Raw genomic sequence first — 17,715 nt, forward strand, 5'->3', positions numbered from 1 at the left:
CCTCACAGATGGCATCTAAATTCTTAGTCTGGACCCCAACTAGATCCCTCCCAATAGACGGACTACTCCACCCTCTTTCTAGGCTGCCAAGTTCCCTGCACTCTTCTCCCTCTCAAGCGTGCCCCCCCCCCCCACTTTGGCAACACAGGCCCTGGCCTCACCTCCAAGGCCAATCGGAACCCCAGGCCCCCAAATCAGGGCATCCCTCACAGTGGGCCCCTGGCCCTTTTGACCCTTCTGGTCCTGGCCCCAGCATTGACCAGTTGAGGGTGTCTCAAGTCAGGCTTCTGAGCAGCTAGCCCACACTCTCTTACATGCGTCTGCCTTCTTTGGCCCTAATACGGGGTTACCCACCCAATTGTGTGGGCTGGGGTTATTAAGGTGCCCTGATCCACCTTTCACTGGGGTGGTAATTGGCCTTGCATTTCTTTGGGGCTGACTCACCACCAGGCCATCCATCCCCGGCAGGGTGCAGTTTTAGGTCATGCCTAGGACCAATGAGGCCTCCAATCCATTCCCACAGCCTCACCCTTATCTCCAAAGTCTTCTTGGAGCATCAGAGCTCAGCAGGGAGATGTATTTTTTCCCTGCTGACTGGTCACAAACTACTCCCCTTTAGCCAAGAGAGCTAGGCATCAAATGGCTGCCCTCATCAGGCATCTGCCCTCCCCTGGTCTAGCCCTTAAAGTGGCAGGCACCAACAGTGCCCTGCCACAGTCTGTAATCCTTATAAAATGAGAAGCAAATGGAACTCATTTGAATGGCACTTAATCTGGCATGACTGAAAGCTAACTGTGCTGAGATCAAAGGTGTGCTTCAGAATACAGCTGCCCAGCATCTCAGAACTGCCCATGTGCAACTTCTGAAATTAATGGAAGAAAAATGAAGAAACAAAACAATTTCTATTCTTTAAAGTCAGAAGGGACTACTCTGGTCTTACATCTTGGTTAACACAGGGCAAAGGTATTTATTAGAATGCACATGTATTTATACCATACTTTTCATCCTAAATGATGCTAGAGTACTTAACAAATTTGCATTCTGTACAGAATACAATAGCATGCCAGTAGCATTCCAACTGCAACTTTGGGTTTAGAGGGTGCCAGCCTAGTGCCAGTGGTGGTATGCTACAAGAAGTCTGGGAAAAATATATATTTTGAACTTCAGCACTTGTGCAAATTCATAGATTCATACATTGTTAGGGGCTGGAAGGGAACTTGCAGATCACTGGGTCCAGCCATTTCCCTGCCCCACCCCCGCTCTAGGCAGGAAGACAACTGGGGTCAAGTGACTGCACTGAGGTGACTGTCCAGTCTCCTCTTGAAAACCTCCAGGGTAGGTGACTGCATCACCTCTGGAGGGAGTTTATTTCAGTCTAAACACCCTGACTGTGAAGGAGTTTTTCCTGGTGTTAAGCCTGAAGCAGCCTTCTAGGAGTTCATATCCATTGGTCCTGGTCTTCTCCAGGAGTGCCTCGTGAACAGTTGTTCACCAAGCTCCTGATGCACTCCTCTGATATAGCAGTAAGCCACTATCAAGTCCCCTCTCAACCTTCTCTTCTTTAGGCTAAAGAGGCCCAGGTCCCTCAGCCTTTCCTCATATGGCTTGCCTTGCAAGTCCCTAATCATATGGGTGGCTCTTCTTCGGACTCTCTTAAGTTTTTCCACGTCCTTATTGAAGTGTGGCACCCAGAACTGGATGCAGTACTCCAATTGCCGTCTGACCAATGCTGAGTACAGCAGGAGTATCACTTCCTCAGTTTTACACAAGATGCATCAGTTGATGCATGCCAGTGTGGTGTTTGCCTTGCTGGCCACCACATTGCACTGATGGCTCATGTTCATGTGGTAGTCAATCATTACCCCTAGGTTCCTTTCAGCTGTGGTGCAGGTCAGGCTGTCACCTCTGAGCCTGTATGCATGTTGAGGGTTATTTGCCCCAAGATGGAGCACCTTACACTTGAAAGTGTTAAATTTCATCTGGTTCTGGCCTGCCCAACTCTTGAGCCTGTCCAGGTCTGTCTGTATCAGAAACCTATTTTCTGGCATGGCCACACTGCCCCATAACTTGGTGTCATCCATAAACTTGGCCAGAGAGCTTTTCACTCCCCCATCCAAATCATTGATCAAGATGTTGAAAAGCACTGGTCCAAGCACAGGCCCCTGAGGGACACCACTGGCCACTTCCCACCAGGACAACAGACATCCATTCATGAGAACTCTCTGGGTCCTACCCTGTAGCCAGTTTCCCACCCACTGAACCATCAAGCAGCTGAGCCCACAATCTTCCAGTTTTCCCATAAGGCTATTGTGGGATACTAGATCAAACCCTTTTGGAAGTCTAGGTCTACCTTGTCTCCCATGTCCAGGTGGCAAGAGACCTGGTCGTAGAAGGAGATGAGATTGGTAAGACAAGACCTACCCATGACAAAGCCATGCTGGTTGTCGTTCAGAATTTTACTTTCCATGAGCTTATCACACAGATTCTTTAATGATGATTTTCCCTGGAATAGAGGTTAGGCTGATTGGCCTATAGTTGCCCACGTCCTCCCTCTTCCTCTTCTTAAAGATGGGCACAATGTTGGCCCTCTACCAATCCTCAGGGATCTCCCCATGTGCCACAAATTCTGAAAGAGTTTTGCCAGGGGTTCCATAATGACCTAAGCCAGCTTCTTCAGCACTCTCAGATGGAGTCCTTCCGGTTCTGCTGACTTATAAATGTCTAGCTTTTCTAGTTGGTATTGTACCCGCTCAGCATCCACAGTGGGGAGGCTGTCACTCCCAGCGTGCCCGCTATAAGCCTTATCTCACTTGACTTTCCCTGTGGTCCAGTGAAATACCCAACCAAATTGGGGCATTCAGTAGTTCATCTTTTCCCTGAACGTTGGTTATCAGCTGTCCTGAGGTGTTAAGCAGGGGTCTCACACTTCCATTTGTTTTCCTTCTACTGCCTACATACCTAAATGGACAGGAGTCAAGGACTTCTTATTGTCCTTGACTCCTGTGGCTAACCTAAACTCAGTCACTGCCCTAGTTTACCTGATCATTTCCCTACCAGTGCTGGCCACTAAAGTATAGTCCTCCTTGAGGACTGTCTCTATCTTCCACTGTGCGTATATCTCTTTTTTTCTTTTTTAAGAGGACCACAATCTCCCTATTAAGCCAGAAGAACTTGCCAGCCCTCCTGCTACCTTACCTCTTTGAAGGAATGGTGTTCTTTTGTGCTTCAAGGATCATATCAGTTCTCATCCCCAAAATTGGGGTTTATATCTTGAGCAAGGAAGTTAATTTTTATTCACTGGAACAGAAACAGAGAGAATAGTCATCCATAAGAGCACAGCATCTGCTTATCTCAAGATGGCTGCCATTTCTCTATGATGCTACAAACACAAGGGACAGACTCCAGTGTTAACCTTCTCATTTCTGCTATTGGCCAAACACTGTAACTTGTGCCTAAAGCATGCAGTCTGTAGTATCATGATGAGCCTTGTGTTGTGGCAACAACACTTTATTTACAGGAACTTATGTATATAACTGTTTACAGTAAAAAAGCAACTATTTGTGTTGGGGGTTGCACAGGGCCAGACGTGGGGGGTGGGGGTCATGCATGGGGCTGGAGGCGGAACAGTGACACAGCGGGCTGCAGGGTGGTGGCTTTCCATCCCTGCTCATCTCCCTTCCCCCATCATTCATGACAGGCAATTTGCTAGTTTAAAAATAAGACAGCTCCTGGTGTATTCACAATAGGAAAAGGTTGGGAGGTATTTAAGTATCCAGTAGTACTCTGAAAAATGAACACATTGCTCAGTTTATACATATCACAGGAAGTTGTGCACAGTGCTTTCACAGACCTATGGAATCTAACAGTTAAAACTTTCCATTAATGAGATCCCACCCTCACAATCCCACTATCCCACTATCTCATGGACTAGTTGAATGTCATGCAGTGCTGGGGTTCATGCAGTGGCCTTACAAGGATGCATAATTATTATTTGTTTATTGAAAGATAGTCACAAAGCCCCTCAACCACTGAAACATTTTTCTGTTAGACCACAGAATCTTTGAAAATCTATGATTGGGCATGGGATCTTAGTACATCTAATGCCATAGAGCTGCCAGCAGAAAACAGCAGAGGAATGTGTTGCAGTTTTAGAGACTTCCACAATGGATCAGTACTAGGTAGAGTCTCATTATAGTAAATGAGACTATCCAAGCATTAACATTATATTAGAAATAAATCAAAGTTCATCATTGGAGTTCTGTCTCTCCTCTGAGACAGCTTTGCATCCTCACTAGAGAAACAACTAAGAGGGGGAAAAAAACTGAATTCGATGCATCAGCAGAGGACAATGTATGTTTCTCATCAGACTGTACCAAGGAAAGAGAAATTAACTTCCCCCAGGTAACAACATCCAAGCTTTCCTGGTTTAGTAATCACTTTATTTGCTTCATGCAGGAACTTATATCAAACAGCAGAAAATCAATCTGACCAGATCTGGTAGCTGCAACTCCATCTTGCCTTCATGGGTGGGCATCTTCAGGCAATAAATTTAGTAGATTTTTGCATATTTATTCAAGTCAGAACACATAATGAGTGGTACCCATGGCAACCTGTTTTATGTCTCCAAAACATAACAAGAACACTCCTCATTCTTCATGTCAAAAAAGATACCCCTTTCCTGTTGCAAGAACTGTTCCCTCTAGCAATTCACTAAAACTAATATTTTCATTCCAAGGCAGCTTGCTCATTAAGCTTGTTATCTTAAAAGGATGGACAGTACCATTATTATTCCTGTAATTCCTATACCCAAAGGATATAGCTCATTCTAATCTAAAGCACTAAAATGGATAGAAATGTAAGACCTTCCTCCTCTTGAATCCTGTAACTGGTTCTCAGCCTACTCCAGTTAATAGAATAATTTCTTGTGATGCTTTCTGGGTTCCTGTGCCCTGTGATTCTCTTCTCAGTTATGCTAGTATAAAGCTAGAGTAATTCAGTAGAGATAGGCTAATTGTAAAATAAATTTAAATGTGGCCTTCAGCAATTTCACTTTCATCTTTTGTCCCTGTTTCATAGCCTTTAGTGTGCTACCATTCTTGAACCCTTTCTTGTATGTTTAGTACCATTTTAGCTTTGAGATAGTATTGCTTTTACTCTTGATGTTCTTCACCTGAAACTGTGGTACCATTCTCTATGATCAGGTGGCAATTTTGAAATTAGAGAGACTTTTGTAGCAGTATTGTGTGATAATCTCTTTGAAACACTTATCTGATGGTATATTTAACATCACTCCTTGTCTCAAAGTTTCTTAGTTTATGGAATAAATTCAACCCTTTTTAGAACTTTAAATTAGACAACCAAGGCAGCACAAGACACAAAGGATGAAATCAAACTTTAAAGTGGAAATAGGTACAACATTTGTCAATTGGAACTAAATTTCATCTAAACCTAGAATTCCCAGTTAGGATTTTGAAATTTGGTTTTGTCCCAAAACATAAGCAAAGTGAAAAACCTCAACATAGCATGTGTAATTTTGTCAAATAGTTGTTTTCTATTGGATGATATTACATTAGACAATGTTTGGCTCAGTCTATATTATAAGTTACATAGGAAGTCACAACTTACCTGAGGACTTTTTACCAAGGTTGGATATCTTTCTATAATGTATATGCTGTAGTTCATCCAAAAATGGAATGGCTTTGATCAAAGCTCGTTGGCTGAAGGTGTGGAAACTATGTTATATGGGAAGTTACATTATCATAATGGCCCCTTCTGGCCTTAATATCCATTATTCTATGGGTAACTCATGGGTCCCTAACATGGCTTGTATCTGAGACTAAGTTAAACTGAGGGTCTTGTTATCATTTTTGTACAGCACACTTCTATTTCCTCCTGCACAGGCAGAGTCAATTTATTTGCTTTAAGCGTATGTGCCACTCATTTTTTTATAGACATCCATATACTATTGGAATAATTTGTTAGGGAATCCATGTAGTAAATAGTCTTCTAGTACTAACCTGTGTTGGTCTATAGTATAACAGTTATGCAGGATCCTGAACTTCTAGTCTCGGTATAGCAAAGTGTTTTATTTAAATACATGTGTAAATGTGTTTACATACATGAAGTTCAAATGTGTTTATGTGCCATGAAGCACTCTTTCTAGGACAGGGATCATTTCTAAAACTATTCCCTAAATGTGATAAAATATATATTTTTGGAAGGGAAAACAATTATAGGTATATTTTAAAGCTTGAATGCTAATATGATATCAGAATTCAGAAAAAAATATGTTTAATGCCCTTTATTATTTTTCTTTTTGTTTCATTATACTACTTAATTTTACTAAAATAAGCCATTTAAAATAGAAGAAATAGTGATAAGACTATTTGGAAAACAATAGTATGGTCTATTAATTAATTGATCCATTTGGTTGAAATATTTTTATCTGATATTTAGACCAAAATTTAACAAAAAATCACTGAATTCAAAAGAGAAATAATTAATATTTTTTTTTCTTACAGTTTTGTTTTGTTTTTTATGTTATCTTTGTACTCTAGTCTAGGCCAGACTTGTACTCTAGTCAAGACTAGATTTTCTGGTTCTACCAAGTTGCCAGGAATTATTTTTTGGGCTAACTAAAAATCTCATAGTGAGGTATTCTCAGAAGCTTTGCAGTTCAAACATTATGTCCTGCAAAGTTCACAAAGAAATCTGTTCCTGAAAAATTGCCAGCATTTTTTTTCGCCAACCCCATGTTATTTACTTTAAAACTTTAATGTTCCATTACCCAACTTGCTTTGTATCCAGAATCTACTGAGGTGCCATTTATCAGCAGCTGAATTTGAATGCTATCAAAGACTGCACATCCATTTTTAACAAAAGAGAGACCAGACTACTTGATGAGCTTTTATAATTGCTTCTACCTGGCAACACCAAGTGCTCCATCTTCTTGTCCCACCTTGAGGGAAAGCTGTTTCTTCTTTTCAGAAATGCCAGGCCTCACTATTTGCACCAGGGCTTGACAGTTCCAGAATCTGAGCTGAGCAAAGTTAATAGCAGTTGATTAATTATCACACCACTAATTAAAAAGTCAACAAACTGTTCTCAATGAGATCCTTATATAAACAAAGCATCTTCATGCCACTCACATCCTAAGGGACTGACAACAGTTTTGAGGGTATCAGAGTTTGCATTTTATTAAGTCAGCAGCATTTTGATTACATGCTTAGGTGACACCGCTTTTCACTTCAAGATATTAACTTTTACAAGATGTATAGAGTCCTGCCTTGTATGTATTTGTGCATATATGCTTACACATGTACATAAGACCCAACACATAATATGTATAAAAATCATATCTAATGTGTATATGTTTATAAAGTCAAAGTCAATGGAAAGTCTTTTACTTCAGTAGATTCTTATGTCCATATGTTGAACATTTCTAGCTAGTTTGAAGTAAAGTTATTTCTATTGTGCTGAAAGTAACCCATTTGATTTCTAATCAAAGTCAATTTATTTTCCCCTCCTTTAGTTTGTATTAAGATTTGGAAAGTATAGGATACTTGTTGTGTTTTGTTCAGTTTTATTCTCTCATTTGCAACATGAACAGGATATAACATGAGTAATTATTGTTTCTTAGTTTGAATGGTTATTAGCTCCTTGTGTCTCTGTTTTCAGGAAAGGAAGGACGACTGCATTCCAGGAACATAAATATATATATTTTTAAAATTAGTTTATTCAGGTAGATCATTTGCTTCTTGGAATTGGACTTTTAAAATATGCTATTATATTGAGCAGTGCAAGTTTGTATTTTTTTTTTCTGTGGTCGCTCTGGGCCCGAAGTGGACCCACTGTGGGCCCTGTTTTCACTGAAATCAGTAAAAGTCTGATTGATGTTATAGGTGCAGAATCCTAAAAAGCAAAAATTGGGCGTCAGTTAGTTTGGATCTGATTTTTCCTGTTATTTCAGTATATGGGCTCTCACACAAATGAAATACTCTGTTGCAACCACTAGCCTCTACTACAAAGAATGTGAGCACAAGAAGGGAAATATATTTTTGCTTGTGTAGGATCTTTGCCTCTGAGTAATTTTGGAAGATTTATGGAAATTTGGTGAAAACTTTCAGCATTTGAGGTTTCTAAATATCAAGAATACCATTAATCCATGTTGTAGAGTTGGCAAATTTTAAGAATTTCATACCAAATCCATTTCTGGTATTAGTAATTCTTACTTGTTTATGTTATTATAGCATAAATACACCTTATCTGTTAAAAGAATTAACTCCCTTCATTTTCAGGGTACAACCCAGAAAGTATATTTAGGGGCTGAATTATCAATTCAAGGGAATAATGCAACTGATGAGACTACTCCAGCTGTAGTGATTTGAACAATTATGATAAACAAATGCCCAGGAAACAAGAGTGGGTACAAACCAACAGGTCTGCACTGTTTTGTTTTCATTTATTTATTAAAATGTCCTCCCTATAGATTAATTTCTTTAATCAATATTTAATACTGATTTTTTTAAAATGTCAATTACTAGTGCTTTTGTTAAATTGACTTGAAGGGTGTCTAATTTCACTCTACTTATATTGTAATTGCATTTTTTTTATAATTTACCCCAAAGTAGTTTGGCAGTTTTCTTTAATATTCTGATATTAATCAGAACAAATATTTCTCCCCTTTAAATAGAGAGGTGGTTAGCCGTATTAGCCTGAAGACAGGCAAAAGTAGGATAGGATGGCACCTTAAAGATTAACTGGTTCAGAGAGACATGAGCTTTAATAGGCAACAGTCTACTTCATTATATGCTCTGAATGGACACATCTGATGAAACACCTGGTAAAGTAGGTTGCTACCTATGAAAGCTCATGGCTCTCTGCGCCAGTTCATCTCTAAAAGTCTCATCTACCCTACCTTTGGCCTCCCCTTCAAGTAGTAATACATTTTGATCCTCCTTTCCACAATTCCCTGGGGACCCACAAGTTATCATCTAAAGGCCTTTCCAAATCACTCAGAATGCACTGCTGCTTCATGAAAGTCAGTGAATTCTAGAATAGAAACCCAGGATACATTTCTGCTGAACTGAGTGTAGTGTTACTACAGAGAGAAATCGTAACATTCTAGTCCTTTAAATACTCCATATTATGATTGCCTAATGTTGACACAATGAAGTGTGTATGTAATAATCAGTGTACAAAATCAAGTAAACTATAATAAGTACAATTCTAGTAGAGATTTGCCCTTGAGAATTAATTTTTCTTTGTACTAATTTTCTTTCTGCTGTTAGCATAAGTGTTTAAACCACAGCTGAGTAAGGAATACAGGAGCAACGGTTCAACTGAAGTAAAGAGGGTCTATTTTTTGCACAATAACCTTGCTAAAATAAGATATTAAAGTCAAAATTAAAAAAATACTTCAGCTTATTTGACGACTTCAGGGCCAAATCTTGCTTTCTTTGCTTAAACATAAAATACATGTGATTTAGTTCTGAGATAATGTGACTAATGAAACTTAGTTTCCAGTCCAGTTTCTGGTCCTCCTTTTCTAGGCTTCCTTGTAGGTTACTCCTAATTTACAATGCTGTAACATGTGAATGGCATCTATTGTCCTTAATAAGCATGACAAGTAAGGATATTAACTTATCACACTGAGAGTTGTAGTACAATTTCTGAGCTACAGGAAAGATTTTGAAGGTGGCTTCTCACTAAGTTTGCAAACTGATTGAAAAATTCACAAATTTTCAGAGATATTTTTCACATATTTTCTGTAGATGGGACACAGTTTTGGTAGTATAACTGAGTTTTACTCCGAGCTTTTGATGACATTTCACAAAAAAAGCACAGCAGAATTAATGAAAAGCTATTACAGTTCTCACTAATGTGGAATATGAAACTTCCCTTCAAAAAGAATAATATTTCATAGTACAACAAAATGTTTTAGAAGTTTATGAAACAGCAAAATTAGTTTATAAGTTCTGAACCTAGATGTTTCCCGGGACCCATCATGCTTTCTCCATCCTCAAACTCTATATGAGAAAATAAAAATTAGACCAACATTTAGAAACTTGAGTGTTTGGATAAATGTGATTTTCAGAATTTAAAAGTATCTTCAACTCCCATTAAAGATAACAGGAGGTAATTAATTATTATTATGGCAGAACTGTTCCAATAATAATTCATTTCACTGAATTTTTAAACTATTATGTAAACTCCAGTATATCCCAAAATGTTGATATAACTTAAAAAATATTGATACTGAGGAAATTGAGAATCCAGGTTCCCAGCTTCAGAATGTAGTAATGGAGGTACAAATTTCAATGTAGGACAATAATAGCTCTGACAGAGCACTTCTTATCCCTGGATCTGAAAGCTTTTTAAAATGAGGTAAGTATCATTATACTAATTTATGGATGGCAAGTCTAATGCACAGAAGGATAAGTAACTTGCCAAGATCATCCACTGGGCTGATTGTGCAGCTGACTGTCTCTGTCTTGGGGCAGTTGATTGTCAGTATTGATTATTTCTTGTCCTTAGTCTGTGGTTTAGTAGGTGTTAATTAGGTGTTAATGAGTTAATTAACAATGATTAACACCTACAAAACCACAGACTAAGGAGAGGAAATAATCAATACAGACAATCAACTGCCTCAAGACAGAAACAGTCAGCTGCACAAGCACCCATGCCATGAGTTTTGCCTGTCAGCAGCTAGAGGTGCAGGGCACCATAGGCCCATCACATTCTCATGGATGGGGCTACCACTGCTGCAAGTTTTATCCAAGTCAAACAAAAACAAGCAAAATTCATGACACAGGTGATACTGTGTGTGTTAAGGTGCAGCAGGGTGAAAGCTGCAGGGATACTAGCCCCTGCTGCAGCCACAAAGCCTGCCAGATGTCAAGGAGATAGGTTCAGGACTTTTGGGTTCTGGGGCCAGTGGCAGACCTAGGAATAGAAGCCCAAATCCCTAGTTTGAAGAAGATGGATTTCTCAGTACATTTTGCACAGACGGTTCCACTGAGCCTCATTCCAGCATTTCTGCCTTAATAGTGTTTCCATTGTGTCTTCCTGCTTCAGAGTGGAAGAAAATTAATATTCTTTTTTCTTATTTTAGGTATTCATCCATTGGTTTGAAAACTCCTCAGAATACTTCAATAAATATGCAACTGCCTTCAAGAGAGACAACCCCTTATTTTACTCATGTGGATCAGAAGGCCTTAGTTGGATATTCATCTTCAAGGGCCAGCTCAGTTCCCATCATCCCCTCTGTTGGCTTGGATGAGGCCTGCATGCAAATGCAGAATGTTTCTGAAGTAACAGGCATCAAATGGTGCAAAAACTCCTATTCCGCTGAACTTGTCAATGTGAGTGCCCCTGTCAGCAATTGTCTTATAGCAGAACAACAAGAAGTGAAAATATTGCTAGAAACTGTCCAGGAGCAGATTCGAATTCTAACTGATGCAAGAAGGTCAGAGGACTATGAACTGGTGAGCGCAGAAACAGAGAATAGCGCAAGTGAAAACACAGCATTTCTGCCCATGAGTCCCATGGCAAAATCGGAACGAGAGGCACAATTTGTCTTAAAAAGTGAAACACAAAGAGACTCAACATTGACCAAGTGACTTTTAGGGGCTGGGGGTGGGGAAATAAAGGATCTGTGCATTCGATGCTTTGCTAAGAAGGTAAAGGAGGAAATTAAATACAAATTATTTATATGCATTAATTTAAGAGCATCTACTTAGAAGAAACCAAATAGTCAGTCGCCCTCATATCATAGTGTTTTTTAACAGAATATTTTTTTAAGGGAATGAAAAGTTACAGAAGGGATCAAGCTTACATCAGAAGCTTTCTTGGCAGGGTTACACACAGCTTCAGTTACAGTATGTTTTAAAACTGACCTGTTTATCCGTTAGAAGGTTTAGGCTATGCATCTTTTTCAAAATGGCCAACACCATTCATAGACTTATTTTTGGTTTCAAGGTAATGCTAAAGCAGTCTACCAGGGATTCATACCCTAGTTAGGAACCCCCTCTAGCATCAAATATAATCCAGGCTCGTGATTAGACCTCCATTTAATCCAGTCACATGGCTGGCCTAAGATTCATAATTTTAAAACACACACACACACACACACACACAGATCGATCTTTCCTGCCTGATTTCTAAAACAGCAAAGGCATTAAGCCAGATGCCTAAGTATGTACCTTGCTTTAAGAACATGCATTGTCCCAATAAAATCAACAGGAAAACCATGAGTTTTCAAGTTAGCTCATGCTTGCTGAAATGATCCAGCATTGCTGGATTTTTTGATGGAAAGAGCAAGAGAGAGATGAAGAATATGTGTGCGCACATGTTTGCATTCCTGTATTGTTTATTTTCATCTGAGAAAGTAAAACACATTATTTGTCACAAAAACTCACAGTATTTTCAGAATGTTATACTTTGAAAATATGTGTTAGCTCCAAAGGAGCACTTGTGTCTCCATTTTTTTTTAATTTATTTTTGTTTCAGTTTGTTCAGAGATCAGTTATATCCAGTTATGTATGTGGCCCTAGTTTGATGCCTCTTTAAGATTGCTCCTCTCCCCCCTTCCTTTTTTCTCCAGTCATTTTAATTAAGCATGATTTAGGCTTCTGCACCCAAAAATCACTATGCGCAGACCCATGCCATTTTTGTCTTGACCTTAACGGAGCTTCAAATGTGTTTGTTCCACATAGACCCATTAGGCACATTGAGGCTTAAAGGAGGAAATCTCTATGGCTGGTAAAACTGTTCCAAGCAACTTGCAACTTTCAGATTTTCTTTTTTCTTTGTGGATTTTTTTTTTTCACCATAACACAATATGCCACTAATGAACCAATTTCAATAGTGACAGAAGTATCTTTTTTTTTTTTAATGAAATCTGCTTAAATTATTTGTAAAAAATAAACAAATAATGAATTAAAGGAGATAATCACCAAATAGCCTTCCTTGTTTAATGCCAGAATAATATTATTTTTCATTCTGAAGTACACAAAAAAAGATTAAGACACTCCTTTGTAGCAAAGTAACTGCTAAACTTATTAGATGTGCCCTAGACTTTCCAGTTCACTAATTTTAAGAGTAAGTTCCCAAAATAGCACAATCAATTGGTCCAGTGCTATTGTATGCTAAATCACAATACAGCAATATTTTAAACTCTGTCAAGTGAACTGAAAAATAATGCTGAAGGCATATATCATTTATATTCCCCAACTAGGGCATTAAAGAAGAATTTAGTACTCACATAACAAGTCTTTTTTATTTTAATGCAAAGTTTATGAGATTGTCTTGTTTACACAACTTTCTATGGCTGTAGTCTTTGCTGTGTGTTTTCAATAAAAATGTATTTGAGGGCACACTGTGGTCTATGCTCCAGACTACAGCATCCTTGGTTCTGACTGCCTTCTTCAAATGTTAGTAGTTTGTGAGAAAACTAGTTTTAAGGCGGGACCTTCCTGAGGGAGTCATCTCATTCTAAACAACAGCTACATTGTAAGGCCCAAATCCTACAATTTGTTGCATGTGGGGAGAGCCCTATCTACTTCAATAATGCTTCATATGGTTTCTGTATTCTGCCTCCATGACATGAATTGCAGGATCATGGTCTAAGCACATATATCACAATGGTATGTTTTGAAATGAACAAAGATCTGGGCTCACTGCCCTAAATCCAACTATATCTTGCAATAAGAACATTCCCCCTTCGTAATGTATTGGAAACACACTGCAGGATTTCTGTTGAAGAAAGAACTTTCTCATTTAGGCAATGCCTTTCTTAAAGGAATGTGTTAATCCAGCACCCACAAAAACAGAAATAGTGGAAGACCAATGTATTAAAATTTCAATGGACATTTGGAAGTGTTTGAATAAGATGAAGATCTGAAATGCTGAGAGATCTTCAGTTAGACATGCTATCCTGTACTCAGCAAAGGATGTGTGACTGTTATATGTTAACTGTTCTATTCAGTTTTCAGCATGTTTGAATAGAGAGACATTAATATTAAACACGTGACAGACTAATGTATTATTTGTTAAGAATATCACTACAGCTCTAATTGAATCTTTCATTGTTGAAAGAGGGAAAAAAGGTTAAAAAAAGAAAAAGAATGTAGACAGGTAGCCTTAATATGGATTATGGTTTTTTTTCTAATATATTTGTTTTCCCCCCATGAAAACAATTTTATAGCAAATGGAACTGAATTTTCAGTACAGTCTGGCACTTTTACTATGTAGACTGCACAAAAAGAATATGTAAATTGTACTTACACCAAAGAAATAATAGACCAAATTCTGCTCTGATTTACACCCCGTGCAGTCCCACTAGACTCCCATTGAATTGGAAAGACTGTAAAAGTCAGTGTTGAAGTCACTTTGGTCTCTTAAAATTGTATCTGTTCTTCATTTGGGAAACAAACCAATCCTCTACATAAGAAGCTCTAATTTTGGTGATTTATATCTCTGATAATTAAAAATTACAGTTGACCTGTAAAGCTCAAATTTACTCTGCTGTGAAATTTCACACATACAGTGTTACACATAAGTGAACTGAGAGAATAGTTTATTAAATAGTTTTAAACCACTCAAAATACATCTACATCTCAAGTATAATGCAACTGAACAGAAATATAAAATAGGGCCATTGTATGCCCTAGATTTCTTGCTTCTAAAAGGACTTCCTTCAAAAACAGGTATACCAAACCTTCTCTCCCCTTAAAAAATCCTGTTAATGGAGTATTTCCAACACTTTATAGCAGTAAATGTAGTGAGTATAATCATGTTTCATATTGTTAACCACTGAAGAATAATTTTCAGTACAACTCTTAGGGGCTAGAACTGATTTTTTTTTTTATGTTGAATATCACCTTACTTCTTGAATAGCTCAATTAATTTCAGTTACTCTATTCATGAAGAAAGTGTTATTCAAAATGAGCATCTGGCCCTCTGTTAGGGGAGGAAACCCCCCCCTGAAAAGTGGCTAGATTCTCAGATGTTGTTATTAACTCTAACTGTAATGAAATCAGTAAAATATGTATTTAGATGGAAAATGAGGCATGCATTTAGATACTTTCCTGAACCATGAGTTAACCCCCCCACCCATCAGCTAGAGGGCAAAGTTTGCAGAATAAAACACCCTAATGTAAATTGTTGCATTTCATCAATGCTATGAAATTAAGTTTATTACATTTTGTAGGTTACCTGTACTTCTTAAAGAAGTGATAAAAATGTATATTACAGGAGAGTTTGTCAAAGTATTAATAATGGGATTTAAAATTTAAATTAATAAAAGCAGACCTTTAAAAAAAAGTTTAAAACTGGTCTAAAATCTGGCAGATTCAGGAATATTGATTGTCTCTCAGTAGAGCAGAATTTTCCCATAAACTCATATACCTATAGGCAAACAACAAAGCTAATAAATGAGTTTCTGATTTGACCTCTCTTATTTTCCTTTTATCATTATGTTTGTGCTAGCTTAAACTGTTAGCTTCATTCTACATTTTGAAATTTAATTTCAGGCCCATAATCCTCAAACAGCTTGGGAAAAATGCAACAGCTTTCATATATGTTTTTTTTTTCCTTTTTATGAAAAGTCCTTCATTTCAATAAACTGGCAAGGACAATGATCTATAAAATACTGTTCCTGACATAAAATCAATCTCATGCACAGGTAAAAGATTAAAAGCTCACTCCTACCTCCTGTTGAGGTCAACTGCAAATCTCCACTCAATTCAATTAGAGCAATCCTGTTAAAAAATATCAGTTAATGGAAGATTAAAGCCAGTTCCTCACCCTACAATAAAACAGAAGTATCACAAATGCTGCTGTGTGCATTCTGTGGTATGACTGCTTGCTTGGAGCCTGATTCCATTTCTTTGATTTCCATGAGTGCCTGATTGGGGTCCACTCATGTGACAATGGCAGCTTAAGTGTTTGAATTACAGTGTGTGAACTTAACATTTGCCAGTTAGCCAAATCATATATTTGTATTTTAAATGGTAAAGTTGCAATGGTCATTCATGTATACATACATCAAATAAGACAGAGATGTGTTAAAGCTCTAAAGGACTGATTAAACAGACATAGTCAGATCCAGGATTTTGTAAGGTGGGGTGGAAGAGTAGCAACTGGTGTTGCCTGGGTGGCTATACCCCCTGTTCCTAGTTTCCACCCCTCTACCCCCCACCAGAGAAGACTGACCATGGTATGGGAACAGCAGCTAAGGACTTCTTAAGTACCTGAATCAGGTAAGAATCCTGCCCCACACCCCTCCCCATTGATCCTTGGCTCCCCTCCCCGCTCCTTTCTGTGCTTAGCAGAAACTTCTCTCCCCTCCCATACCCTTTCCCCTGCCAGCTGCTGAGCTCCCGAACTACAGAGATTCTCCTGCATCACTCCAGTTTGGCAGTGTGGAGAACCTGGCTCAGCTGGGGGCAGCATTGACAGTGGTGGGCAGGTGCCCCTTTCCTGAACCTACTCCTGGGCTGGCAATGAGCACTTAGCAGAGAATGCAGAGGAAGAGGGAACCACCCACTGCTGCTGTTGCTGTTCCAGCTGATCCCAGCTCCCCAAGTCTCCAGCTGCTGCTTCTTCAGTGTGGTCTGAAAGGAGAGTGTGACTGCACCACCACACATCTGCTTTGGATCTGCCCTCAAAGCAAACATTGAAGTCAATCATCCTTCATTCCTGTTGACTTCAGCAGACATTGGATTTGGGCCTGATTCAGTGTTAATTTCAAGTTTGTGAAAAATCCAGACAGAAAGTACATAGAAAACAGAAAGCCATTCTTGAAACCTGGAATCATGGAAATCCATATTGGATAAGGAAGCAATAGTCTGAAGTGCATACAGATTGCACATTGTTAAAATGGATAATCACAACAAATGCGCGAACTACTAAAATTGTGTTGATAATTAATTGCCAAAACACAATCTACCTGAATTTACTAGTAACCAAGTTTGTAAATTTTAAACAAGGAAGAAAAAGATCATATTTTATGCCTGTTTCTCATTATCAATTGTTCTTAAAAGTACAGTAGAAGTCACCGTCCTTAGATTCTACATTTAATACTCTAGCATCATTGTTAAAATGCATCTAACAGTATTAAAAACAGTGATAAAAGAATTGGGGAATGCTGCTATATTTATAAATTAATTTCTTCAAAGAAGTTTAAGAGCAGTTCTCTTTGATTAAGGTCTTAGAAAGAAGGATATATATTTCTAATGCCCCAGAATGCTACTATATTGAAACTTTTTATTTTCAAATCATAATGTAAAAAAAAAAAACAACTAACCAAACAATCTAAATACCTTTTTGCTATAAAGGGAATTATATTTTATATGTATATTAATACTTTTTTACTGACAATTTAAGTGCGTAAGTTAAGCATAAGACATATGGCACACAAATGGCATGTATATTTTGTGTTCTTACTATAGCCTGGAGAAACATCTTATTTACCGAATGCCATCAGAAGGAGACCTCTATTCCATTTATCATCTCTATTTCCCTCAGCACTAACTAAATGTACCATTTTGCAACGGATGATTGTGCGCTTGTATAAGCTTTATCTCATCCTCTTTCTTTTCCCTGTCACTTTAAGGCTGATTGACATCCCATCCAATATTCCTGAAGTCAATTGGGTGGCAATGGCTATGAGACAACACAGAGTTTAGCCAGAGGACCACATTCTGACACTCT

The 17,715-nt window shown here is 38.3% G+C and overlaps 1 protein-coding gene across 1 annotated transcript in view; it reads left to right on the plus strand.

Moving 5' to 3' along the window:
* NRG3 (neuregulin 3) overlaps window positions 1-11,621 on the plus strand; it is a gene marked incomplete at its 5' end in the record, with an annotated part of 1,100,334 nt that extends 1,088,713 nt beyond the window's left edge. Inside the window, one exon of the mRNA XM_006025422.1 lies at window positions 11,114-11,621. Within this exon, the coding sequence (XP_006025484.1) occupies window positions 11,114-11,621 (508 nt within the window). The remainder of the gene's footprint in view (window positions 1-11,113) is intronic.
* Window positions 11,622-17,715: the final 6,094 nt, after the last annotated feature.

Source organism: Alligator sinensis, unplaced genomic scaffold (assembly GCF_000455745.1).
Source record: "Alligator sinensis unplaced genomic scaffold, ASM45574v1 scaffold865_1, whole genome shotgun sequence".
Classification (NCBI taxonomy): domain Eukaryota; kingdom Metazoa; phylum Chordata; order Crocodylia; family Alligatoridae; genus Alligator; species Alligator sinensis.